At 45.8% G+C, this 27719-nt stretch overlaps 1 protein-coding gene across 1 annotated transcript in view; it reads right to left on the bottom strand.

Annotated features, from left to right (window-relative positions):
• Positions 1–26440, bottom strand: part of MTHFR (methylenetetrahydrofolate reductase) — a 34183-nt gene extending 7743 nt beyond the window's left edge. The window contains exons 1-7 of the mRNA XM_081921752.1: positions 26226–26440; positions 12117–12383; positions 10331–10569; positions 8761–8871; positions 7602–7795; positions 5339–5589; positions 1694–1829 (exon numbers count right to left, since the gene is read on the bottom strand). Coding sequence (XP_081777878.1) covers positions 1694–1829; positions 5339–5589; positions 7602–7795; positions 8761–8871; positions 10331–10569; positions 12117–12373 — 1188 coding nt within the window. The 5' untranslated portion in view covers positions 12374–12383; positions 26226–26440. The remainder of the gene's footprint in view (positions 1–1693; positions 1830–5338; positions 5590–7601; positions 7796–8760; positions 8872–10330; positions 10570–12116; positions 12384–26225) is intronic.
• Between the last annotated feature and the right edge of the window lie 1279 nt (positions 26441–27719).

The raw sequence follows: 27719 nt of genomic DNA, 5'->3' as shown, positions 1-27719 counted from the left end.
TGGAAAATATTGAAAACTTCCCTCAACAGGGCTGCCTTCAGATGTCTTTTAAAGATAGGATAGCTGCTTATTTCCTTCACATCTGAAGGGAGGGTGTTCCACAGAGCAGGTGCCACTACGGAGAAGGCCCTCTGTCTGGTTCCCTGTAGCCTCACTTCTCGCAATGAGGGAACCGCAGAAGGCCCTCAGCGCTGGATCTCAGTGTCCAGGCTGAACGATGGGGTGGAGATGCTCCTTCAGGTATACAGGACCGTGGCCGTTTAGGGCTTTTAAGGTCAGCACCAACACTTTGAATTGTGCTCGGAAACGTACTGGGAGCCATGCAGATCTCTCATAACTGGTGTTATGTGGTCCCAGCAGCCACTCCCAGTCACCAGTGTAGCTGCCGCATTCTAGATTAATTGCAGTTTCCGGGTCATCTTCAAAGGTAGCTTCAAAGGTTAACTTGAGCTCTTGAAAGTCTTACATTATCGCTGTTACATTTTTCTTACTGATAATTTTTATCGTTTTGCCTTTTTTACAAACCGCTTTGAGGCTCGTTTGCTTTTTTATTTTTTTACAGTCAAGTGGTGTATCCATTTCATGAAATAATGAATCGAACAAGGGAATAAAACAAGGAAATCTGCCCCAGAAAATATAGGGTCTTTTCTGGACTTGGGAGTAGACAACCCTATGGGTTTCAGTCAACTAGGTTTTACACAGGGTAGCCCCGCTGAAATTAACAGGCCTAAGAGATAAGTCATTCCATTAACCTATCGGTTAGTCTATTAGAGGGAAATTCCCAGGTGTCAAAAAAGACTATTTATGTAGGCTACTACTGCAGCCCGTGTCTTGTTAGCCCAAAAATGGAAAACAAACGAGGTCCCAACCAAAGAAGAATGGCAACTTAAACTGATGAAATGTGCGCAACTTGCAGATTTAACATAAAAGAACAAGAAGAACATATGTTTAGAGAAGACTGGAAAATGTTTACTGGATATATAGGTGAAAATTGTGTTCGTTTAAAAACACTGACAGCAATAAGATAAATTCAGCAGTGTAAATAAGTTTTGATGGATGTAACAATGGAGTACCGAATGGTTTAATTAATGCAAAATATGCAGGGATGTATGTGGCGCTGTGGGTTAAACTAGAGAGCCTAGGACTTGCCAATCAGAAGGTCGGCGGTTCGAATCCCCATGACGGGGTGAGCTCCCGTTGCTCGGTCCCTGCTCCTGCCAACCTAGCAGTTCGAAAGCACGTCAAAGGGCAAGTAGATAAATAGGTACCGCTCCAGCGGGAAGGTAAACGGCGTTTCCGTTCGCTGCTCTGGTTTGCCAGAAGCGGCTTAGTCATGCTGGCTACATGACCCGGAAGCTGTACACCGGCTCCTTGGCCAATAAAGCGAGATGAGCACTGCAACCCCAGAGTCGGCCACGACTGGACCTAATGGTCAGGGGTCCCTTTACCTTTATGGTATGCAAAATGAACCACGGAAAGAGAAGAAGGGATGTCACGGATTTAAGGTTGTTTAAAAGAATATTTTGAAATGTAAAATTTAATAAAAATTATATATAACAACTTCAACGGGTCTATAACCATTGCATCTTTCTGGCATCTACTGTTTTAATTCAGATACGCCTCCCATCACTTCCCAGTTCAACCAGATCTTTCCAGAGGGATACATCCACCTGCCCCCCCCCCGCCACACTCACCAGCGGCCATTAGGAAACTCATCCCATTCCTGAGTTCGGTAGATGTAACTCTTTGGCCTGGAGGCCCAGAAAATGGGTCGGACATCTTCAACTCGCCGTTTGGGGTGAGCACTGACCGCCCAGGGCAGGGAACGCCTTGCAGGGGAGGGAGAAGGAGGGAGAGAAAATTAAAACATATATTTGCACCTATACTTGCGTGCTGCATCTTTTTCAACACTTCCCGGTAGCTTACACGTGTTTTGTTCCCCCTGAATTAAAAACTGAAGGGATGGCTTATTTTTATACCCAGCAAGTGAGTCATTGTGGTTGTAGTGGTTGGACTGGGATGTGGTAGGCCAAGTTTCAAATCCCCACTGGAACCCTGAAGTTCATACGGGGACCTTGGGCTGGTCACTGTCTCTCAGCCTAGCCTACCTCGCAAGATTGTTGTAGGGATTAAATGTGGGGGGGGGGACTGTGTGCAAAAATTGGGATATATACACAAGTGAATAAATGAGGTTTACTTTTACAGCATGTAAGTAAGGAAGAATTAATTGCACCCTGATGTATGACTGTTGTTTTTTAAAATCATTTTTATTGATTTTCCAATAAAAGCAGCCAATCAACATATCCGCATCATAATCTGATTAAAAACAATAAACTAAAATTTAAAAAGTCCAAATTGTAGTCCAAATTGTAATTATTAATTTTTCCGGGCTCCCCGTAGTCTGGACCTCTGAAGCATATCTCCAACTCTTCGTTCCTGCTGCTTCTCGTTGTTTTCATGTTTTCCGCCTTCTGATCTTAACACTTTAAAGTTCTCCGTCTCTGGTGATGTATAACTGTTTTGAGCGTGCCTCATAACTGGGAGAAGCTAAGCTCAGGGAAGAACAGTGGCAGGCACAGAGACAGAAGAATTAATCTCCCACCCGAGGAGATTGCCTGTTCTGTCTTTGTATTGGGAGAGACTGAACGCTCCAGAGAATTACACATTCCTAGCGCAGGCTGACTGGAGGAAGCCAGTAGAGTCTGCTGGTCAAAGCAAGCTCTCGCTGAGACAACTTGTATGCCTGGCCCCACTTGCAGGAGAGCTGTCCGTCGTCCTTAACCCAAACCTTAGACTGCTCTCCAAGGTGCTGTTGCCTGTTCAATCAGGAATTTCTAGCCTACCCTTGCATGGGCCACCAAGCAACTGGTGGTAGAGAATCGCCCTCTGCTACCCTTCTGCCAGTCTGCTGGCTAGAAGGCCATTTAAAAAAAAAGATATTTCTAGCCTTCACATCTATGAAGGCTGCAGAGGATGGAGTTTCCCTTACCCGGCAGCCAGCATGGAAACAATACCCACAAGATAGCAAAGAGTGTGGCAAGATGCATTCCTTTGGGTTCAACGATGGAAAAGAAGATAAACAGATTCTAGAAAGGATGGGCAATGTTTAAAGAGTTCTGGAAGGTCAGACAGAGGGGGGTTAGATATACAGTCATTTGTTGTTGCTATTTAGTCATTTAGTCGTATCCGACTCTTCATGACCCCGTGGACCAGAGCACGCCAGGCACTCCTGTATTCCACTGCCTCCCACAGTTTGGTCAGACTCATGTTTGTGGCTTCGAGAACACTGTCCAACCATCTCGTTCTCTGTCGTCCCCTTCTCCTTGTGCCCTCCATCTTTCCCAACATCAGGGTCTTTTCCAGGGAGTCTTCTCTTCTCATGAGGTGGCCAAAGTATTGGAGCCTCAGCTTCACGATCAGTCCTTCCAGTGAGTACTCAGGGCTGATTTCCTTAAGAATGGAGAGGTCTGATCTTCTTGCAGTCCATGGGACTCTCAAGAGTCTCCTCCAGCACCGTAATTCAAAAGCATCAATTCTTCGGCAATCAGCCTTCTTGATGGTCCAGCTCTCACATCCATACATCACTACTGGGAAAACCATAGCTTTCACTATACGGACCTGTGATGTCTCTGCTTTTTAAGATGCTGTCTGGGTTTGTGATTGCTTTTCTCCCAAGAAGCAGGCGTCTTTTAATTTCATGACTGCTGTCACCAGTCATACCTTGGGATAAATATGCTTCAGGATAAGTATTTTTGGGTTGCGCTCCGCGGCGACCCGGAAGTAACGGAGCGCGTTACTTCTGGGTTTCGCCACTCGCGCATGCGCAGACGGTCAAAATGATGTCACACGCATGTGCGGAAGCGGTGAAACGCGACCCGCAGGTGCGTCTTACCTTCTGTTCAGGATGCGAACGGGGCTCCGGAATGGATCCCGTTTGCATCCCGAGGTTCCACTCTAATCTTTTTGAAATTCTGTTGAAAGCATGTGAATATTGTCCTTAAAGATCATAAATATATAAATAAAAAGGGTCCACCCACTAAATAGCTCAGTTGGTTAGATTGCGGTGCTGATAATGCCAAGGTTGCAAGTTCGATCCCCATATGGGACAGCTGCATATTCCTGCATTGCAGGGGTTTGGATGAGGCCCAATCGCCTTCTCAATCCGGCCCGCGGACGGTCCGGGAATCAGGATGTTTTTACATGAGTAGAACGTGTGCTTTTATTTAAAATGCACCTCAGGGTTATTTGTGGGGCAAAGGAATTCGTTCATTTCCCCCCCCCCCCCCAAAAAAAATATAGTTCGGCCCACCACATGGTCTGAGGGACAGTGGACCAGTCCACGGCTGAAAAAGGTTGCTGAGCCCTGGACTAGATGATGCTCAGGGTCCCTTTGAACTGTACAATTCTCTGATTCCACACAATACCTTTCCTTATTACTTTGCTGGCTTCTTTCCTCGCCCCCCTTTTCTCCCTCCCTCCCTCCCTCTCCTTTACTTTTTTATTTCCTGTTTGCACATACTCTATTTCGGATTTTGACAGAAATTGTTTGTTAAACCTCCATCATAACTCGATGCATCTTTGCAAAACTGTGCAATTATTGACCGGAATCTTGTTTGTTTCCATTCCTGCACTTGCATTGTTTACAGCAACACATAAATAAGTTGGTTTTCCTTTTTTTAAAAAAGATGTTGCAAGCTACCGTATTTTTCGCTCTATAAGACGCACCCTTTCCCTCCTAAAAAGTAAGGGGAAGTGTGTGTGTGTGTCTTATAGAGCGAATGCAGGCTGCGCAGCTATCCCAGAAGCCAGAACAGCGAGAGAGATCGCTGCACAGCGCTCCCTCTCGCTGTTCTAGCTTCTGGCTTAGTCACGCTCTGTCCCTTCCCCCACCTCCTGGAAAAGCCCCCAAGAGCCACGCTCCCTTTAAAGAGCCATGTGGAGCTCTGGGGGGCTTTTCCCAGAGGGAGAAGGGCGGCATGTCTCCCTCCTCGGGGAAAAGCCTGCAAGCGCTGCACGCACGCTCTGTGGGGTTTTGCTGCCGAACCATCTGAGTCAGTTTCAGATTCAGAACTTTCATCAGTGGGTGTGGGGTTTTAATGCTGTTTACCCTCAGTCTCTTCACACGCTCCACGCGGCTTGTGAAAGGGAGCGCTGAGCAGAGCTTGGGATGCATTCAGACTCTGCTCAGCGCTCCCTTTAAATAAATTTCTTTTTCTTGCATTCTCCCTCTAAAAACTAGATGCGTCTTATGGAGCGAAAAATACGGTAGTTAGCTTTTGTAAGCTGCTTTACGAAGATTGGCTCTCTTAGTAATAGGAGAAAAAATGGAGGTGCTCACCTAGGGTCTTCCTTCCAGAGACCCAGGTGCTTGAGGACCTCCACGGTGGCCACTTCCCGGTTCAGGGTGTAGAAATGCAGGCCGTGGACCAGGCCACTGTCCAGCAGCTCCCGGCACATGGTGACGGCCAGCTCAATGCCGTAGTTCCGGATTGCCGCGTCGTTGTCCTTGATGGGCTCTATGACGTCCTTGATCTCCTGCGGCACCTCCAGCTTCGAAAGCTTCACAAGCTGGCGCAAGGAATGATAGCCCTACAGCAGAGAAAGGGGGGGGGGAGAGAAATTATGAGTTGGATCGAATGCTAGCCCTGTTCAGAGCTGGGGCTGGATGATGTCTGGTATTTATTTATTCATTCATTCATTCATTCATCCATTCATTCTTTTCAAATTTATACATTTCACAAATTTTATACATTTCACTGATTTTACAATCATTTTGATATTTCAGAACTTGACTTCCCCCCCCCCCCCTTTCTGTGGCTCCTTAAATTTATTTTTAACATCTTCTGCATATCCAAATCAACTAAATTTGCTCATTTGTTCATCTTCTTTAAATATATACTCCTATAAAACTGCAGGTTATTACAATAACCCTGCCAGTCTGTTTATAATTTATCTGTAAATATTCAATAAACCATTTCCATTCTTTTATTTAAAAAAATGTTATCTTGATTTCCTATTCTTCTGGTAAGTTTTGCCATTTCTGCATATTCCATAAGGTTTTGTACCCATTCTTCTTTTGCTGGGACTTCTGCTTCTGTCATGTGGTTTTCAACATCGCAATATATCCCCATCTGAACATCGCAATATACTGATATATCACAATGTCTGAAATAAGGATGGAACTATGTAGAGCTTCACGGTTACTCTTGCATTGCCATTTTTTGAATAGCACCCCCCCCACACCCCATGATTTGCAATATATGCCTGGTCAAAAATGCTGAAACTGGTATCATGCTTTGAAACCGGTTTTGGACAACGTATTGGCTAGAGCTAACACGCATCATGATTCGCGATATATTGCCAGGTCAAAAGCTATGAAATCAATATCACAATATGCTGGATGATATGTTGATACAGTGGTACCTCGGGTTAAGAACTTAATTCGTTCCAGAGGTCCGTTCTTAACCAGAAACGGTTCTTAACCTGAGGCATGCTTTTGCTAATGGGGCTTCCTGCTGCCGCTGGCGCGCAATTTCCGTTCTTATCCTGGGGCAAAGTTCTTAACCTGGAGCAACCCACTTCCTGGTTAGTGGAGTTTGTAACTCAAAGCGTCTGTAACCCGAGGTACCACTGTATATCACCCAGCCCTACTCAGATCATCATGATCATCAATTTATTAATCACCCTCTATACAATTGTTTCAAGTCTCAAGGCAGTGGGAAAAAAGCAAAAAGTTAAAAGCACAAAAAACTGCAACACACAAACGCACACACAGAATCGTGCCTTGATACTCATACGTTTTGGCTCCTGAACGCCAAAAACACGGAAGTAAGTGTTCTGATTTTTGAACGTTTTTCGGAAGCCAAATGTCCGCCGCGGCTTCTGCTTGAAGCCGCGCCTTGGTTTTCGAATGGTTTTGGGAGTCGAACGGACTCTTGGAACAGATTAAGTTTGAGAACCAAGGTTCCACTGTATATATACCGTATTTTTCGCTCTATAGGATGCACCTTGTTTTAGAGGGGGAGAACAAGAGGAAAAAAATCTCCCCTCTCTGCGCAGCGCCCCTTCAGCGAAGCAGCAGGAGGAACGGAGCCCCTTCCATTCCTCCTCCTGCTTCGCTGAAGGGGCGCTGCGCAGCTCTCCCTCTCCCACATTGCCTTCGCCTTCAGTGAAGGCATCCCGAAGCCTCCAGAGCGCAGCAGGAGTTCCCACTGTGCTCCGGAGGCTTCGGGTTCCTTTCGCTGAAGCCAGGAGAGTTCGCTGAAACCAGGAGAGGCGAAAGGAAAGGCTTCAGCGAAAGGAGCAGCCTTCGCGCTGCTCCCTGAGCTTGTGGGGCTGGCAGTGGGGGGAAGGCCGTGTCCCCCCCCCCCCCCGCCCCAGGGACCACACATTCACTCCATAAGACACACAGACATTTCCCCTTAGATTTTAAGAGGAACAAAGTGCGTCTTATGGAGCGAAAAATACAGTATGTATTTTAAAAACCAAATATAAGATCCCTGCTGAATCAGGCCAGTGGCCCATCTAGGCCAGAATCCTGTCCTCCAGGGCCTGATGCCCTAATGGGAGAATCCCATAAGCAGGACCCAAACACAACTCACTTGTATAGGGAATATCCCGGGCACGACAGGGCAGGTGATGCCAATAGCCTGGCAGTCCTTCAAGAACTTGAGGAAGGTCTCTGACCTAAAGAACAGCTGCGTTATGACGAAGTCGGCTCCTGCCGACACTTTCTCCTTCAGGTGCCTCAAGTCTTCCTCGTAACTCTCTGCTTCCGGGTGTCCCTTGGGGTAACCTTCAGGGCCAACGAGAAAGACAGGGGAATTCAGGGCTAGAGGTTGGGGGTTTTTTGTTTTCCAAAGGTTACATATTATTCGGATGCTACCCAGCTGTGCAGGCAGTAAGAGATTTTACTTTCTTGGGCTCCATGATCACTGCAGATAGTGACAGCAGCCATGAAATTAAAAGATGCCTGCTTCTTGGGAGAAAAGCAACGGCAAACCTAGACAGCATCTTAAAAAGCAGAGACATCACCTTGCCAACAAAGGTCCATATAGTTAAAGCTATGGTTTTCCCAGTAGTGATGTATGGAAGTGAGAGCTGGGCCATAAAGAAGGCTGATCGCCAAAGAATGGATGCTTTTGAATTACGGTGCTGGAGGAGACTCTTGAGAGACCCATGGACTGCAAGAAGATCAAACCTCTCCATTCTTAAGGAAATCAGCCCTGAGTGCTCACTTGAAGGACAGATCCTGAAGCTGAGACTCCAATACTTTGGCCACCTCATGAGAAGAGAAGACTCCCTGGAAAAGACCCTGATGTTGGGAAAGATGGAGGGCACAAGGAGAAGGGGACGACAGAGGACGAGATGGTGGGACAGTGTTCTCGAAGCTACCAGCATGAGTTTGACCAAACTGCGGAAGGCAGTGGAAGACAGGAGTGCCTGGCATGCTCTGGTCCATGGGGTCACGACTAAACAACAACAACACCCAGCTGTGCAAAGGTGTGGCTCGTGCATGAAAGGCAAATACTGTTGCTCTTGTGTTCGAATCCAGCTTGGCCATTTCCCCACAGCGATCTGAGAACAGGGCTAGCTGGGCCTTTGGACTGATCCGGCAGGCTTTTATTATGTACCAAGACCAGAGTTAAAGTTGGTTCATAGAGCGGATCTCTATCCAGCTCAGATTCTCACATTCCTTTAGTAATCCTTGCAGAACTGGCATGTGCACACAGACACCGCCAGTCTCTCTCTCTCTCTTACCTGCCACACAGATGTCAAAGTAATCCTCAAACTCAGAGCGGATGTGCTTCACCAAGTCAACAGCGTAGTTGAAACCCTCAACCTCCTCTTGCCACTCTTCCCCAATGGGGTCTGTGGGGAGAGACAGGAAGTGCCCGGTCAACACTTTTGTAAATACACACACTCCCCAGAGTACCAGCTTTTACTTCATTTTACCTTTCTCTCCCTCCCTCCCTCCCTCTCTCTCTCTTTCTCCTGGACAAGACTCACAGCCAGATTCAACCCTTTAGAAGCCCTAAGCACTTTTAAGGTTTGGTGGGGGTGTTCCCCCCCCCCACACACGCACAGTGGTACCTCGGGTTACATATGCTTCAGGTTACAGACGCTTCAGGTTACACATTCCGCTAACCCAGAAATAGTACCTCGGGTTAAGAACTTTGCTTCAGGATGAGAACAGAAATCGTGCTCCGGCGGCGCAGCAGCAGCAGGAGGCCCCATTAGCTAAAGTGGTACTTCAGGTTAAGAACAGTTTCAGGTTAAGAACGGACCTCCGGAACGAATTAAGTACTTAACCCGAGGTACCACTGTACTTATTTTCCTTAATGGTTAAACAAGCCCTGGACAAGACATCCAGTGAACATGGATGTGTATTAAAAATTAGGCCTCCTCCTTCCATGTAGATCAGGGGTCAGCAAACTTTTTCAGCTGTGGGCGGGTCCACTGTCCCTCAGACCATGTTGGGGGGCTGGACAATATTTTGAAAAAAAAATTATGAACAAATTCCTATGCCCCACAAATAACCCAGATATGCATTTTAAATAAAAGCACACATTCTACTCATGTAAAAACACCAGGCAGGCCCCACAAATAACCCAGAGGTGCATTTTAAATAAAAGGACACATTCTACTCATATAAAAACACGCTGATTCCCGGACCATCGATGGGCCGGATTGAGGAGGCGATTGGGCCAGATCCGGCCCCCGGGCCTTAGTTTGCCTACCCCTGATATGGATCAACAAAGCAGGATTTCTGCCTACTGCTTTTCTGGTCCCTGCGACAGACAGAAGCTCAGTGGATAGAAAACTTCCATCCCAGATGGAAATCCATGTCTGCTCCTGATGGGCCTGACTTTAGTCCTGTTATCACTACCTCTTCCTTCAGCCAAAACAAATAAAGCAAATTAGGCTCCCAGGGCAGTATAAGCAGATCCAACAAGAAGGCTGCTCCCAGATTTACAATCTAAAGAGAGTCGCAACACAAAGGGGAACTGGGTGGAGGGGGACAAATTCGTTCTCCGTTAAAATAATTATTACAATCTGAACCAAAGATGAAAGATGGGGGAGGGCGGAAAGTCAAATCAAGCACTTGTTCTTTGTCACGTCTAAAACAGACTTGACACAAAAGGAAGATGGATGAGGAGGGAAGAGGAAAAATAGAAAACGCGGGCATTCCTCCTCACTTGCGGAACGACCAGCAGAAAAGAGGTTGAAGAGAGCCAACGGAGAGATCCTACAACCCCATCCCTCTCAGGCCCGAGGGAACAGCAGCTGCTCGATTATCTAGCTATCATCTTTCCTCGATTTAACTCACCTCCACGCAGCGCCATGATGTTCTTGAGACCTAGCCGCTTGGCCTTCTGCAAGTGCGCCGTGATCATCTCCTTGGTCTGGTTGCAGCAGGTCATGTGGAGGACGGTGTCCAGGCCACAGTAGTTGAGCGCGGTGCTTGCCATCATCATGGAGGAGGTTTCCTTGTCGGACCCTGGGTCGCCAGCCGGGTGCCAGGTCACGTCGATGAAGAGCGGGCCGCCTGCACCCATGCGGTCAAGCCTGCAGATTGCCACCCAACAGAGACAAATAAAAAGTTTGTGGTGGACGTGCAAGATAACAAAAGCATTCTGGGGAATGATTTACAATGAGTCGGAAAAAATGTCTAAAGTAACATTTGGGCGATGTTACCATTTTGCTTAATGTATGTAGGGTTTGGTGTCAGCATTGCTCATGCTGTTCACTTGTGTTCCTTTGGTGGTGAGAGAAGTTGGGGTTGGCCTAGGGTGTGGTTGTTTGTTTGTGATTGGCTGTGGTGATCTTTGTTTTCATATGTGAGTGGGGTGGGTGGGTGTTTTGGATCTGGTTAGCCCTATTGATAGTCCTATTGATTTGTATGCTGTTGGTGGATTATTGACATTGTCTTGTTGGGCTGTGTATGTGATAAAGGGGAGCCATACCGGGGTGAAGGAGTCTTCTTCTGTTTGTCCCCGTGTCAGTTTCAGTTTATTGGTTAATTTTTCTAGTAGGACTGTTGCCCATACTATTTGGTACCATTGGTCCATGCTTACTCCTGACAGGTCTCTCCAGTGTCTGGTTATGGTGTTTCTAGCGAGTTCCATAGTTTAACCCCACGCTCCCACCATCCCACCATATACAGAATTCATTTCCCTCCATATGCAGAATTCATCATGCGAAAGGCTGGGCAGGATGAATCCCTAGCCGGAATTAAGATTGCCGGAAGAAATATCAACAACCTCAGATATGCAGATGACACAACCTTGATGGCAGAAAGTGAGGAGGAATTAAAGAACCTTTTATTGAGGGTGAAAGAGGAGAGCGCAAAATATGGTCTGAAGCTCAACATCAAAAAAACGAAGATCATGGCCACTGGGCTCATCACCTCCTGGCAAATAGAAGGGGAAGAAATGGAGGCAGTGAGAGATTTTACTTTCTTGGGCTCCATGATCACTGCAGATGGTGACAGCAGCCACGAAATTAAAAGACGCCTGCTTCTTGGGAGAAAAGCAATGACAAACCTAGACTGCATCTTAAAAAGTAGAGACATCACCTTGCCAACAAAGGTCCGTATAGTAAAAGCTATGGTTTTCCCAGTAGCGATGTATGGAAGTGAAAGCTGGACCATAAAGAAGGCTGATTGCCGAAGAATTGATGCTTTTGAATTATGGTGCTGGAGGAGACTCTTGAGAGTCCTATGGACTGCAAGAAGATCAAACCTCTCCATTCTGGAGGAAATCAGCCCTGAGTGCTCACTGGAAGGACAGATTGTGAAGCTGAGAGGCTCCAAGACTTTGGCCACCTCATGAGAGGAGAAGACTCTCTGGAAAGACCCTGATGTTGGGAAAGATGGAGGGCACACGGAGAAGGGGACGACAGAGGATGAGATGGTTGGACAGTGTTCTCAAAGCTACCAGCATGAGTTTGACCAAACTGCGGGAGGCAGTGGAAGACAGGAGTGCCTGGCGTGCTCTGGTCCAGGGGGTCACGAAGAGACGGAAACGACTAAATGACTAAACAACCCACCATCCCTCTCCCACTTCTACACAACGCTCAGATTTCAACAGCCTGCCCTGGAACAGACCCCTCACCTGGAGATCAGGTTGACGGCCCCGTTGGACGTCCTTGGAGGGAAGAACTCCAGGGAGAACCACTTGTCCCCAGACTCCTGCCGCCTCCGCATCTTCTCCCACAGGCGGTCGTGCCGCTCGGTGTCGAGGACAGGGGTGGAGCATCGTGAGCTTTCCTTGGAGCTGTCGCTGCCGCTGCTGCCGTCGGACCTCACAACGGCCGCCCCGTTGCCAAGGACAGCCACCCCGTTGCCGGCGCCGAAGGACTCGTTCACCATGGCGAGAGACCTGGGAGAAACAGGAAGTGGGGAGAAAGGTTAAGCAAACAGAAGGCCACTTGTTCTAGCCTGAGGTGTCCCCACTGCAAGCTGCTTATCAACAACTTCGGCTTTCTGATTGGAAGGTTGGTGGTTCGAATCCCCGCAACAGGGTGAGCTCCAGCTGCTCTGTCCCTGCTCCTGCCAACCTAGCAGTTCAAAAGCACACCAATGCAAGTAGATAAATAGGTACCACTGCGGCAGGAAGGTAAACGGCATTTCTGTTTGCTCTGGTCACAATGTCCTGTTGCGCCAGAAGCAGTTTAGTCATGCTGGCCACATGATCTGGAAAGCTGTCTGTGGACAAAGCCACTTCCAACCTTGGGAGGAGGTGGTGCTGCGGGCTTCATGCCCCTCAACACATGCATGGAGGCTGGCTTCCAGCCCCAGCGCGTTCAGGGGAATCCTTGGGCCGCGTCATCGGCTGGCTCAGGGTGTGTGGCTTGCCTCATTTAAGGCAAGTGCAGCCCTGGGATCTCCCTCTTTGGTTCCGCTCAGCTGTTGAGGTTTTCCCACCCACCCGCCCTTTAAGGTTCCCCTTCTGACCTTGCTATGGACCTCGGTTGGTCGCCGTTAAGGGGCCTGGTAGGAATTTTTTCCACTTGGCAAATTGGCACCGGCCATTTGGTTCTTCGCCTACCTCGTAGCAAATCCTCACAACTCCTTTGGTTTTGGAGGTTAGGCACTGGTAGGGGTGTTGCTATGTAGATGTGTTGGGGGGGGAGCGCCATCACCTCCCCCCAATATTGAAGGGTAGTCCGGTAAAGTATTCCGGGGGGCGTGGCCCCGTCCGAAGCCTATGGAGGGCAGGGCCCAAGACATGCCCCCCGAGCGGTGACCCCCCCCCCGGGGGAGTGCCTAGTTGATGTGCATCAGCAGAACTCCCCCTGCTGGTGTTAACCCTTCCTGGTCTTCAAGCAAACAGGCTGAAGCCGGATAGGACCAGTGCCTAAGCCAATACTGCTCTTTACCTGTAACTAATAAAGTTGTGGCCAATTTTAGCCCATTAACATAAAATAATGGTGCCATGTGTCTTTATTTCTACTGGTGGGAGGCGGGAACTTGCCACGCAAGTTCTGAAAAGCAAGATGAATGCTGCAACCCCATAGTCACCTTTGACTGGACTTAACTGTCCAGGGGTCCTTTACCTTTTTACCCGTTTTTATCAACAACTCCCATCAGCTCCAGCCAGCATGGCCAATGGTCAGGGACAACTGGAGCAGTCAGCTCAGCAGCCATTCCATCAGGCAAAGGAAGAGAGTTGAAACTAGAGGGTTGCTCTATTAATATGGCTAAAAAGACCAGCAATTTTATGCTCCTCTCCCTCAGATTTTTTATTCACTGCAACCATTGACATTCTGGCTGCGGCAAGTAACCAGTGCTTTTCTTCTAGGCTTGGAAAAAAGGTGTCGTACTGCGTACCCTTGAATACCCCTCCCCCGAAAAAGCACTGACTGTAACTAAGAATTAGAGCCTGGACCTGCTTTTCACCTCCTCTTCCCTCCCACTCCCCTTTCCTTTTGTGTCATGTCTCATAGGCCACACCCACACCCATATATTTAAAAGCATGTTGCTTCCTTCAAAGGATGCTGGGAACTGTAGTTCATCCCTCACAGTTCTCAGCACCCTTAAACAAAGTTCCCAGGATCCTTTGGGGGAGGGAAATGGGATTTAAATCATGTCTGGTTTGGATGTGACCTTAGATTGCGAGGGAGGGGATTGTGTTCTCAGCGACATTCGTAAGCCTTTTTTAAGCCTTTTTTGACGAACGAGTGGCATGAAAATGCCTAGTAATTGCTCAGCTGAGAGGAGAACCCACATCCAAGAGCTACACAAACACATGCCTAATTAACAGGTTTAATTGCAATTAACTATCTCACACACATCCAGGAAAGAAAGAAAAACAGGGCACATATTTACAGCAGATAAGATGCAAAGTTGATAAGGTGCAATTATTATTAAACGAGTAATTCCATATGTGATCCTTTCCTCAGGGGAAATTGTTCAGCTGTTCGCTAGACAAATATTATGAGCTGTGCAGATCCATTCACATGAAGGGGCATGGCCAATTTCAGTGGGTCTACTCTGAGTCAAACATAGTTGCAGACAACCTTACTTCTAATAAAAACATACATTGCAGAGCCACTTTGCCTCGTTTTCCCCACGGGCATCAGCCAAGGAGTCCTCAAGAACAGGACCCCCATAGCAAGGTGCCCTAGGCTGACTCAGCCCATCAGTCCCAGGACTGTCAACACTGGCTGGCAGCAGCTCTCCAGGGCTTCAGGCACGAAACATTCCCAGCCCTACCAGGAGATGCCACTGAGGATCTGAACCCGGGACACAAAGCAAGATTTCCTCCACCACCGAACTAAGACTCTTCCCTTTCCATGGCCACCACAAATCACACACTAAACATTCAGGGGTTCTGCAAGGGAAGAAGAAATCGCTTGCCTTTTCCAGGTGAGACTTTTTCAGGCTCCCACCCTGAGCAAAGGGAGTTGGAACAGGAGGTCATTTACAATAAAGGATATTTCCAAGGGGGAGATTGGGGCTGGGCAAGCAGCGGGGTGGGGAGAAGGGACAACACCCCAAACGTGCAAGACCCATCGCAACACTTGCCTGGTGGAGTGATCCTTCCATGCAATTGTCCACTGCAGCTTGGAGTGTTTCTCCAGCTGGACAGGCTTTTTGCTGTGCTCCAGGTTATTTCCTGCGGCTGTCCACGTGCACACAAAGTGAGATACACAGGCTCGCTGACCTTGCTTGGATCAAGTGCACAGCCACTCTCCAAAATGGACTCCCGCCAACCACAACAACAGCCTCTGAGCCTCCGGCTCTACAGCTATGCAAACAGAGACACCGCTTGGGCTCTCAGTAACTGCACATACAAAGCCAACTAAGGTGTGCATTCAAAGGCACCCTCCTGCTCCAACCAGAGCCCAGCCCAGACCTGCGGATGCCAGACCTGGCTTGCCAATCGCAGGCCTCCCTCCAATCAGAGGGGCAGGGTTCTCTGCCCGCTGCTCCAATGGGCAGTGGAGATCCAGCCCTCTAGAGACACCCTTCTGTTTGTCAAGCATAAACGCTCCCTTTCATTGTCTGGTCTGAATGCTCTGTTGTTTGCACAAGGGCTGTTGTGCACGGTGCTCTGTTTTGCAAAATGTTTTCAGTTCCGAGAGCAGAGCCAAATATTCCCTGCTGACCCCCTCAAAAGGAATCAAAATTAGGAGCCATCCTCCTTTTTACAGTAAAGACAACGCCACCAAAAAGGTACTTTTGTTATGCGTAAGAACCGTGCAGTGTCTCCCTTCTTTTACTTAAGAGAAGAGGAAAGGAAAGTTCTCCTGCCAGCCTGACAAACCCGACCGTGGAGAACCTATACGGACCGTTTTAAGACCATGTAAAACGACATTTGCCTGGCACCTGCTTCATATAATATAGGCAGGTGGTCAGAAAACTATTTTATTTTCTCAGGTTTTAATCAACACATTGTGGCTCTGGAACTGAAATTGCTACACTATGTATCACTTTGTGCTGTATTCTTGGTTTTATTGAATTTGTATGTAGCCATTTTACGGTATTTTTAATAAAAAAGGAAGGAAGGAAGGAAGGAAGGAAGGAAGGAAGGAAGGAAGGAAGGAAGGAAGGAAGGAAGGAAGGAAGGAAACAATCACACAGCCACAAAACCAGCAAGGAACTTTGCGGCACCCAAAAGGCTAACTTGGGGTGGGGAACCTCAGGCTCCCAGAGAACAAATGTGGCCCCTGCATCTCTCTGCTTGGCCCTCAAACTCTCTGCAGACCACACCCATCAATGGCCTTCCTTGGTTCTTCACACACCTTTTTTTTCTTGACCTGGCTAAAATGTTTTCTTTGAACCCCAAAACAGCTGTACCTCTAGTTACGAACTTAATTCATTCTGGAGGTCCATTCTTAACCTGAAACTGTTCTTAACTAGAGACGTGCTTTCGCTAATGGGGCCTCTTGCCGCCGCTGCGCCACCGGCACACGATTTTCGTTCTCATCCTGGGGCTAAGTTCTCAACTTGAGGTAACTCTTCCAGGTTGGCGGAGTTTGTAACCTGAAGCATTTGTAACCTGAGGCGTTTGTAACTTGAGGTACCACAGTAATGCATTTTGCTTGTCTGGATGAAAGGGGGGTTGGTGTGTGAGCATGCAAAAATCGGCCTACTCCAGCATCCTGTTCTCACAGCAGCCACCCAGAAGCCCCAATAGGAAGCCCACAAGCAGGACTTGAGTTCGAGAGTCCTCTCCTCTCCTGAAGTTTCCAGCAACTGGGATACAGACGACTTACTGCCTCCAGTTGTGGAGGCAGAGCAAAGCGATTGTTGCTTGCAGCAAAGATAACATTTATATTGGCTCCCCCACCCACTTTTACCTCTGGCCCCACCCACCACGGGCATGTGGCCCTCAGAAGGTTGCCCTGATGGGAATAACGGCCCCCTTGGGCTAACACATCCCTGGGCTGCCTTATTTGTTATAGCATAAGCAGGGCCTTGCAGAGGCCTGGGCCAGGTAGATAATGTGTCCCCCCCTTTTTTTTACCCTGGGGATAACTGAAGTCTTATAAATAATTAAGCATATACATAATTTTTACAAAAGTTATGCTAACAAATAATTTTATTTCAAAGCTTGAACTGTATCTGCTTATAAAGACAAAATGGAAAATATAGATATACAAGAGTGCTTTTTAAAAATACATATGGAAAAGGATTATTTTAAGTACAGTGGTACCTCGAGTTAAGTACTTAATTTGTTCCGGAGGTCCGTTCTTAACCTGAAACTGTTCTTAACCTGAAGCACCACTTTAGCTAATGGGGCCTCCTGCTGCCGACACAACCAAAACACAATTTCTGTTCTCATCCTGAAGTAAAGTTCTTAACCCGAGGTACTATTTCTGGATTAGCAGAGTCTGTAACCTGAAGCGTCTGTAACCTGAAGCGTATGTAACCCGGGGTACCAACTGTATTTACATTTAAAAATGCTTTCCTAGCTTTCGTTTCTGCAAATTCTTGAATTACGAAGGAAAAATCAAGCAACTTTGCCTTATCATGGTTTATATTTATCATTGCTAAACCACTTATGCGTTCTTGAGCCACTGTTGATTGAAAGAAAGACTTAATTCGTTTTAATATATTGAAACTCATCCCACCCGGTGCCTGTTCTGCACTCCTCTGTGGAGACGATCGCAGGCCCCGCCCCGGACGCTGGGAAAGCTTTTCTCTCTCACTGCAAGCCATGGCCCCAGGGAATCCGCCCACCGCCACACCACCTTTGCGCCTCCGCGTTCGCCCCAGTGCATCCCCTGCTATTGTGAATATGCTGACTGAGGCCCCCTTTGGAATCGGAGGCCCGGGCCAAGTGGCCCATATGCCCCCCCCCCCCGGTCTGGGCCTGGGCATAAGCCTTCCAAAGGAGTTTACACAGGGTGACTCTGGCCCGGCTGTGGTTGATGGGAGTTGTAGCCCAAGGCAGCAGATTAGCCTTCTCCAATCTCGAAAAGAACAAGAACAGCCAAGATTCAAGGTCTGATTCAAGCTAACTGGTTCTTACTGCCAAGCACCGCCTCAACCCTCACACCTTCTTGCAAGCAAGAAAAGCCATCTAAGGTGAGCTTGGGGAAGGGGAATGTTTGCAAATTCTAACAAGTCAGTTCTGCAGAGGATTTAGCACAGGATGAAAATTTCCGTGTTGCTGGATGCTAGGGATTCTTTTTCCCACTCGCCCCACATCTTAGGAACACAGCCAGCTGCTGCCCCCAGCAACCTCCAAGTCAGAACGCTGGCGTTCATTTTAGAAGCAGGTAGGTCTTGGAAGGCCTGGAACATTTCCAAATCAATAAAGGTAAAGGGACCCCTGAGCATTAGGTGCAGTCGTGGCCGACTCTGGGGTTGCGGCGCTCATCTCGTGTATTGGCTGAGGGAGCCGGCGTACAGCTTCCAGGTCATGGGGCCAGCATGACTAAGCCGCTTCTGGCGAACCAGAGCAGCGCACGAAAACGCCGTTTACCTTCCCGCCGGAGTGGTACCTATTTATCTACTTGCACTTTGACGTGCTTTCAAACTGCTAGGTTGGCAGGAGCAGGGACCGAGCAACGGGAGCTCACCCCGTCGCGGGGATTTGAACCGCCGACAAGTTGTAGATGGATGTTACTGAAGTTATAGACAGGGTGCCAGCATTTTGCACCTGTTTCGCCCTGGCAGTCCAAGTAATCAAAAGGCCGCCGTCTACCCCCGATGGGGCCCTTTTACTGGGGCTTGCAGGTATCACACCCCAAAGGTAGTTTTCCGGGCTTCTTCAGTGGTCTAATCTCAAAGCCTTGATACGTATATTGATATTCAATTTCATTGAGAATACTATTTCTTGGCTTAAGGGACTGATTTGCTTAGCAGTGAGAAGGACAGCAAGCGGGTTCTGAGTCCAAACTGCACAAATTTCTTTGTCACACACACACATTCACTGCTTTATTCATCTTTTATTACCTGAGCTTCACCTCTGCTGTGTGGACGTGAGAGAGAGAGAGAGAGAGAGAGACAGACAGAGAAACTCACTTGCTCCCGTCACCTCAACTAACCTCTAGCAGCCTGACTGCATTCCTGCTGGAGTTATCACTGAGGGTATGGATCAAAGTTAGGGTTGTTGGTTTTTTTGATACGGATCAAAGTTTGCTAAGGAGGGAGCCTGATCCTGGCTCCTTGACTGGGACTCTCTCCAGCTGGCAGCCACTCTGGAGAAGAAAATAGTACTGTACTGGTGCCAAGAGAAATTACAACTGGAGCAGAAACCAGCTCTGAAAGGGTTATGTGAGCAGCAGCTCTGCTGAGGAGACACCCAGATCCTGTTTCTCATTCCCAAAATGCGGATCTAATTTCAGATGGTGGCATCATGACCGAAACTGCTTCTAAATGCATGGACTGCAATTGTAACAGAAGTGGCGAACAGGGCGAGGGGTTAGCTTTAATTCATTAGCATTGCTGAGCGGGATAGACCAAACGTCCATTTAGAAGGGCTTCAAAAAATGCTGCTGGAAAGCTGGCGAGAAGGATGTGGAAAGCGGACTATGCAGAATTAGATAAATTAACAGGAAGGATTCGAAATCTGCGGGATCAGAGATTCTTAGAAGACTGGAGTAAATATTTGAACTATTTGAAATGCAATTGTAATAATCAGATTACGCTAGTAGGACTGCAAGAAGCTCTGTAAGGAGGACTATTTGAAATATTGCAAGAAAGACTATGATGAGAATGATTAGTTAAGGATAATTATAAGTAATAGAGAAATTAAGAAATGCAGAACAAGTAATAAAGAACGGGAAATCTTCAGAAGTAGTTGACGGAAGTCTAAAATATTGTATAAAATAAGAAGTTATGTTAAATGATTGTTGGAAATGATATGTTAAAAAACCCCCAATAAAAATGTATAATAAAAGAGAGAGAAGGATGTGGAAAGAGAAGCCAATTGCCGCTGCCCTTGTTCCCAACACTCAGACTTGGAGGGTATGCAAGACTTACCACACTTCCCTCCCAAGCAAAGCTGCAAATTGAACACCAAAGTTACTATAGTGGTACCTCAAAAGTCAGATGGAATCCATTCCATTCAACTCAACTCCCAAAGTCCATTCAACTCCCAAAAGGTTTGGAAACTAAGGCACGACTTTTGATTGGCTGCAGGAAGCTCCTGCAGCCAATTGGAAGCCACAGAAGACATTCAGGTTCCAAAGAACGTTTGCAAACCAGAACACTCACTTCTGAGTTTGCGGCATTCAGGAGCCAAAACGTTCGACTCGCAAGGCGGTCAGGATCTTTGAAATGGGCCTTAAAAACACTCTCTTCTTAAGGTTTCTTAATGGTGCTTTAAGAGTTTGAGCCATCTCAGTGCTAGGTCATAACAACTCTCTGGACCCTTAAACTACAGCTCCCAGAATTCTTGGGGGGAAGTCATGCCTGTTTAAACTACTATCATATTGTTTTAAATGCATGGTGGACCAAGTTTCTGCATTTACTAATGTTTTTACTGGTGTTGAAGTTTGGGGACGGCTAACATGCAATTCTCCAGGTAGAGTCCAGCTACTTCATCAAGCCCCAGCTTGCAAGACCAATGGCCAAGTAACTTTCAGATTTGTTGGCTGAGTTGCAGAACAAGCTTCTTCAGAAACAAGTCAGGTATGTAGCGATAGTTATCAAAGTTGCATTTGTTAACCTATTCTTCTGCTTCGAGCTTTAAATTTTTTAAAACTAGGGGAGGGGGAATTATACATTGTATCTTAAGCTCTCTTTATGTCTGCAAGCTGTTTTGAGGTTTTCAACTACAGCCAGGAAGATGGGACTATAAATATATATATATAAATTACTGTGTGGTCTTTCTTAGGTGCTGATTTCGTGCCAAGTTTCCTCAAAATAGGAAACACCAAGGACTATAATTGTAATTCTCATACAGCTCCAGTATTTATTTCAGGGGAATTTCCCGCTGTAATCTCATGAAGGGTAAAGCCTACATCCATTGCCTGGTGGTCAGGATACACAAACTTTCTCCCTGCATCGCACAGGAACAAAATCAGGGTATGAGATGTCCATCCCATTTCAGCTACCATAAGATGATGTGCTCCTCCAATTGTAGAATGAAGGGGCTCCTCCTTCACACTGAAATGTTGGGGGAGCTTTTCCACTGTAGGAAGCACTGAGAGCATTTACGGTTCTCTAGACTCAAGTTGCCCATCAACCCCAAGCCAGCATGGCTAATGGTCAGGCATGATGGCAGCTGCAGTAAAAAAAACCAACATCTGGAAATCTGGAGAGCCATAGATTCTGCAGCCAAGTGACCAACATTTATCTTATGCACCATTGCTGAAAAGCTCTCATCTCACTCCCAAATAAAAAGAAGAGTTTTGGAGAGGGTGGCAGCTCTCCCTTTAATTGCATTAGGAAATGTCATAGTAAAAAGCCTGCTTCCATCTGTTGATTGTCACCTGGTTAACTTTTATAATTATATCCTGTCTCTATCGGTACTGCTGTCAGTGTTTAATGCCTTAATGCTGCAGTTTTAAGAGTTGTTAATTGTTGTGTTTTTATATGAAGTTAGCCGTTCTGTTTCCATTCCATATTTTTAAGAGCTTAGTGTCTGAGTTTTATTTTTTCCTCTTCCCTCCCTGTTCCCTTTCCCTTGCATGTTGTGTTGTTTTTTTTTTAAGAATGTAAGCCTGAGAACAGGAACTGTCTTACTTTAACTGACTGTCTGCAAGGCACCTTGGGAGCCTTTTTGGCTGAAGAGCGGGGTACAGATGCTCTCAATAACAGCAGTAAGTTGTTAGGCAGTCTGGGCTCAACATGAGGTGCAAAATATAAGAAATGAATAATAATAATAATAATAATAATAATAATAATAATAATAATAATAATGGGATATTGCATTTAATTGTTGCAAGCCACTATGAGCAATGCAAACAAAGTCAGGGCATACATTTCTTGAATAAATAAGATAGTTTCTCTTTCATGCATCACAGCAGGAGTCATTTGCCAGACTGAAAAACTGGAGTGTAAAATCACCTCCTTCCCTGCAGAGTTTTCATAATGGTGCTTTGCATCATTCTGACAGAATATGGCCCCCTACCCTCAAACTAGGAGGATCCAAGAGTCATATTTGTGTTCAGCTCCTTCCCCTCAACCCCAAAGATGCTGCCTGTCTGCCCTTCCACCTCTCAGCCCAGCCATATACGGGAATATATAAAAAATTATGAAGAAAATAATGAGGCAGAACAAGGGTTGTTGGAGACTCTCTCTCTATTTAAAAGTCATAAGCATTTTCAAGATAACAGGTAACATTTTCAAGATAACATTTTCAAGATAACCAATCAACCAATCAAGAACCCTTGAAATTTACACCCAGAAGTTAGTCGTGTCCGTCAGTTTCAGTGGGCTTACTCTGAGTAGGTCTAATAAAGGATACAGCCCTGCATTTATACGTATGAGAGTTGCTCCTGCACAGCCCACAAGGAAAACTGAAACTGAGCTGCATATGTTGGATCAAAGTATATGTATAAAATAATAAACCAAAGGGGCAACAATTATGAGGGAAGATACTTAAAACTTGTGGGATAGGGCTGATGGGGCAAAATATTTCTTTAAAGTTGGCAAATTATAAAGGGTGTGTGTGAAGAAATATGGCAGAGGAGAATTAAGAGGGGAATATGGAGGTATTTCCTGAAGAGAAGCAAATACTGTATAAACAGGGTTGGGGTTTTTTTTGCTGGCCAGCCATGTAACATTTCCTAATAATTTGTGGGGGTTTTAAAAAGCTTTTTCAAAGAATCATAGGCACCCTGAGGGGTATCCAGTCCAACTCCTTGCAATGTAGGAATCTCAACTAAAGCATCCATGTCTGATGGCCATCCAACCTCTGCTTAAAAACCTCCAACAAAGTAGAGTCCACAACCCCCTGAGAGAGACCGTTCCAATGTCAAACAGCTCTTACAGTCAGAAAGTTCTTCCTGATGTTTAGTCAGAATCTCTTTGTCACTTGAAGCTATTGGTTCGAGTCCTACCCTCCGGAGCAGGAGAAAACAAGCTCCATCTTCCCTGTGACAGCTATGAAAAAGCCCTTTTGAAGGTGGCTATCGCTGAGGGTTAAACCACAGAGCCTAGGACTTGCCGATCAGAAGGTTGGCAGTTCGAATCCCCACGACGGGGTGAGCTCCTGTTGTTCGGTCCCAGGTCCTGCCAACCTAGCAGTTCAAAGTGCAATTAGATAAATAGGCACCACTCAGGCGGGAAGGTAAACAGCATTTCCGTGCGCTGCTCTGGTTTGCCAGAAGCAGATTAGTCATGCTGGCCACATGACCCAGAAGCTGTACACCGGCTCCTTCGGCCAGTAAAGCGAGATGAGTGCTGCAACCCCAGAGTCGGCCACAACTGGACCTCATGTTCAGGGGTCCCTTTACCTTTACCTATCATATCTCCCTCTCAGTCACCTTTCTTTCCTTTTTTCTTTTTTGCAGGCTAAATATACCCAACTCCCTCAACTGTTTCTCAAAAGTCTTGGTTTCCAGACCTTTAATCATCTTGGTCGTCGTCCTCTACACATGTTCCAGCTTATCAATATCCTTCCTTAAATTGTGGCAAGCCAGGCGTCCCTTATCTTAGGGCAGCCAGTTCTTCCTGCCTAAGTGCAAAACCTTAGAGTTGTCCCTATTGAAATTTGTTTTGTTGGTTTTGGCCCAGTTCTCCAATCTGTTAATATCAAGTCCTGATTCTGTCTTCTGCGGCATTAGCTACCCCTCCCAGTTTGGTGCAATCTCCAAACTGGAAGAGCATCTCCTCAATTCCTTCATCCAACTGGTTTATGAATACATCGAATGAAAACGGGCCCAGGACAGAATCCTGTGGCATCCCACTTTGTCACTTTTTTCCAAGATGAAAAGGAACCATTCATGAGTACTCTTTGGGTTTGGTCTGCCAACCAGCTACAAAGCCACCTGACAGCAACCTCAACCAGCCCACAATTTACCAACTTCTCTACAATAATATCAAAGGAGAGTGGGTGGGTGGACTCAAAAGCCTTACTGAAATCAAGATACACTACGCACACAGCACCCCCCTGATCCACCAAGCTTGTAACTCTTTAACAAAACAGGAGAAGATATGAGATTTGTCTGGCATGACTTGTTTTGATAAGCCCACGCTGGTTCTCAGTCATCACAGCATCCTTCTATAAACGCTCACCATTTAGTTTAGTTGTACCTGGGTTTATAAAAAGTTATGTGGAGATATAACAGGCATGGCCAAACTTGGCCCTCCAGCTGTTTTGGGACTACAATCCCCATCATCCCTGACCACTGGTCCTGTTAGCTAGGGATGATGGGAGTTGTAGTCCCAAAACAGCTGGCGGGCCAAGTTTGGCCATGAGGTCCGCTTATTTTTGGCTTGCAGAAAAAGCTACTGACGGATTTACGGATTTAACTTGGTCAGCAGGGTCTAATTTCTCTCCTGTCATCATTATTATTATTATATTATTATTATTATTATTATTATTATTATTATTATTATTATACAAAGGTAACTCCAAGCCACACGTAGATTAAAAGCAACAAAACTAGAAAAAAGTCTAACGTTCATATTTTTAAAAGGCAGAACTAACATCCTACTCATTGAAAGAGGCCACAGAAAAATTAAAAGCAAAAGGCCTGACAGGAGAAAAAAGAAAGTTTTTTGCCTAGTGCCTGCTTGTTTATTTACAATCCCTTACACACACACACATATATATATACATATATACGTATACATACATATATACATACATACACACACACACTTATTATTTCTGCCAAGTTTTTGTCTTCCTTGCAGACTTAAGACACACGAACACCAACAGTCTTCTTTAATGATACTGCTTCTTGTTTTTAAGTTGCATACCACTTACAGACTTTTAAAACATCAGTGCTTAATATTTCAAATATCTTTTAAGTGCGCAAAACTTTAAAACGGTATATATGCTTTTAAATAGTTGCTTTTAAAAGTCATGCTTTTAAATAAAGCAGCAAGCTCACTATAATCTGGCCAAAGGGCGCCTCAGGCAGCTGTTTTTTGAGCATCAGAAAAGGGCCACAAATTAATAGATATGGAAGGGTTGTATCTTTCCTACGTTCCAGAAGAGCATTTCCCTATTGAAATTTGTTTTGTTGGTTTTGGCCCAGTTCTCCAATCTGTTAATATCAAGTCCTGATTCTGTCTTCTGCGGCATTAGCTACCCCTCCCAGTTTGGTGCAATCTCCAAACTGGAAGAGCATCTCCTCAATTCCTTCATCCAACTGGTTTATGAATACATCGAATGAAAACGGGCCCAGGACAGAATCCTGTGGCATCCCACTTTGTCACTTTTTTCCAAGATGAAAAGGAACCATTCATGAGTACTCTTTGGGTTTGGTCTGCCAACCAGCTACAAAGCCACCTGACAGCAACCTCAACCAGCCCACAATTTACCAACTTCTCTACAATAATATCAAAGGAGAGTGGGTGGGTGGACTCAAAAGCCTTACTGAAATCAAGATACACTACGCACACAGCACCCCCCTGATCCACCAAGCTTGTAACTCTTTAACAAAACAGGAGAAGATATGAGATTTGTCTGGCATGACTTGTTTTGATAAGCCCACGCTGGTTCTCAGTCATCACAGCATCCTTCTATAAACGCTCACCATTTAGTTTAGTTGTACCTGGGTTTATAAAAAGTTATGTGGAGATATAACAGGCATGGCCAAACTTGGCCCTCCAGCTGTTTTGGGACTACAATCCCCATCATCCCTGACCACTGGTCCTGTTAGCTAGGGATGATGGGAGTTGTAGTCCCAAAACAGCTGGCGGGCCAAGTTTGGCCATGAGGTCCGCTTATTTTTGGCTTGCAGAAAAAGCTACTGACGGATTTACGAGAGGAAGAACGTCTGTCTTCCCTCCTTACTTTGCAATATTTTAATTAGTACATACAATGTAATAAAATAATAATACAATTATTGCATTATATTTATTATATCTTATATTGTGATGCTTATGTGGTGCTATTTAAATATTTAATATTTTAATATTTTTAAATATATTAAATATTATAAGGGGGGGAGGAAACGAGGGTTTAGGATCCTCGCTCCCCCCTTTTTTTACTTCCCCAAATGGTCTCTTCCATTAATTAAAAACCGCTATGAGAAAAGGGGGCTCCTGGTCGAGAGCCGCCCCCCCCGGTCTTCCTGAAAGTTGGACCTTTCCACGCGCTCGCGCATCCCCCCCGCTCGCTCGTTCCCTTTCCCTCACTCACCTTTTCTCCGGCGTCTCCCCCTTCGGGGTGGGGGAGGGGAGGGCTGTCTGGGTCTCGATCCGAGGCGGGGGGCGAGGAGGAAAAAGTTGCTCTCGCGCCCACGCGTGCACGCACACAGGCACGATTTCGGTCTCCCTCGCTCCTCCTTGAAAATTTATGAAGCCACGCCCTCCTTTAAATACTACTTTGTGCCCGATTCCAAGATGGCGGCCAATAAAGGGCTGCCCCGCCTTGCCCGGCTTCACGCCTCAACAAAGATGGAAGCCGTTATCTCGTTGCCTGGATACCGTCCCAAACGCCTCGCTTTTCTCTCAGCTGCCCCATTTCTTCACAATCACATAAACAAACAATAATAATCAATGGCAGGAACATTTCCCTTTAACTTGGTCAGCAGGGTCTAATTTCTCTCCTGTCATCATTATTATTATTATTATTTTATTATTATTATTATTATTATTATTATTATTATTATTATTATTATTATTATTATACAAAGGTAACTCCAAGCCACACGTAGATTAAAAGCAACAAAACTAGAAAAAAGTCTAACGTTCATATTTTTAAAAGGCAGAACTAACATCCTACTCATTGAAAGAGGCCACAGAAAAATTAAAAGCAAAAGGCCTGACAGGAGAAAAAAGAAAGTTTTTTGCCTAGTGCCTGCTTGTTTATTTACAATCCCATACACACACACACATATATATATACATATATACGTATACATACATATATACATACATACACACACACACTTATTATTTCTGCCAAGTTTTTGTCTTCCTTGCAGACTTAAGACACACGAACACCAACAGTCTTCTTTAATGATACTGCTTCTTGTTTTTAAGTTGCATACCACTTACAGACTTTTAAAACATCAGTGCTTAATATTTCAAATATCTTTTAAGTGCGCAAAACTTTAAAACGGTATATATGCTTTTAAATAGTTGCTTTTAAAAGTCATGCTTTTAAATAAAGCAGCAAGCTCACTATAATCTGGCCAAAGGGCGCCTCAGGCAGCTGTTTTTTGAGCATCAGAAAAGGGCCACAAATTAATAGATATGGAAGGGTTGTATCTTTCCTACGTTCCAGAAGAGCATTTTCCGGGATTTTCTGTCTTGGCCAGCCTAGGCTATGGTATTCTTATTTTTATTATTTTCCGTTTATTCCCTGCCCTTCACCATAAGCTCACAGAGTGAGTTACAACAATAAAAAAATATAGGTTCAAAAATTACAGCCATGAGAATAAACACTTTCTGCTTCAGGAAGAGATGGCTCCACCTCAACCAACAAAATGTGTTAGGCCCGTTTACTCTGCATTGTACTTTAAATCATTTTTTTTCTTTGCTTAGCCACCTTGAGAATTACTTTTCAATTTTTTTATGCACATGAGTTCATTGCATAAAAATAAGAAAAACTCTAGCATAATCTTGCACTCTGTCTTGTGGTGATCACAGAGATTAAAGCTCTTTTAAACGGTGGTGTCCAGTGTCTTGA

Source organism: Podarcis melisellensis (genome assembly GCF_964234715.1).
Source record: "Podarcis melisellensis genome assembly, chromosome: 8".
NCBI lineage: Eukaryota > Metazoa > Chordata > Lepidosauria > Squamata > Lacertidae > Podarcis > Podarcis melisellensis.
Note: the sequence above shows the minus strand (reverse complement) of the source record. Positions and strands in the feature narration are given on the sequence as shown.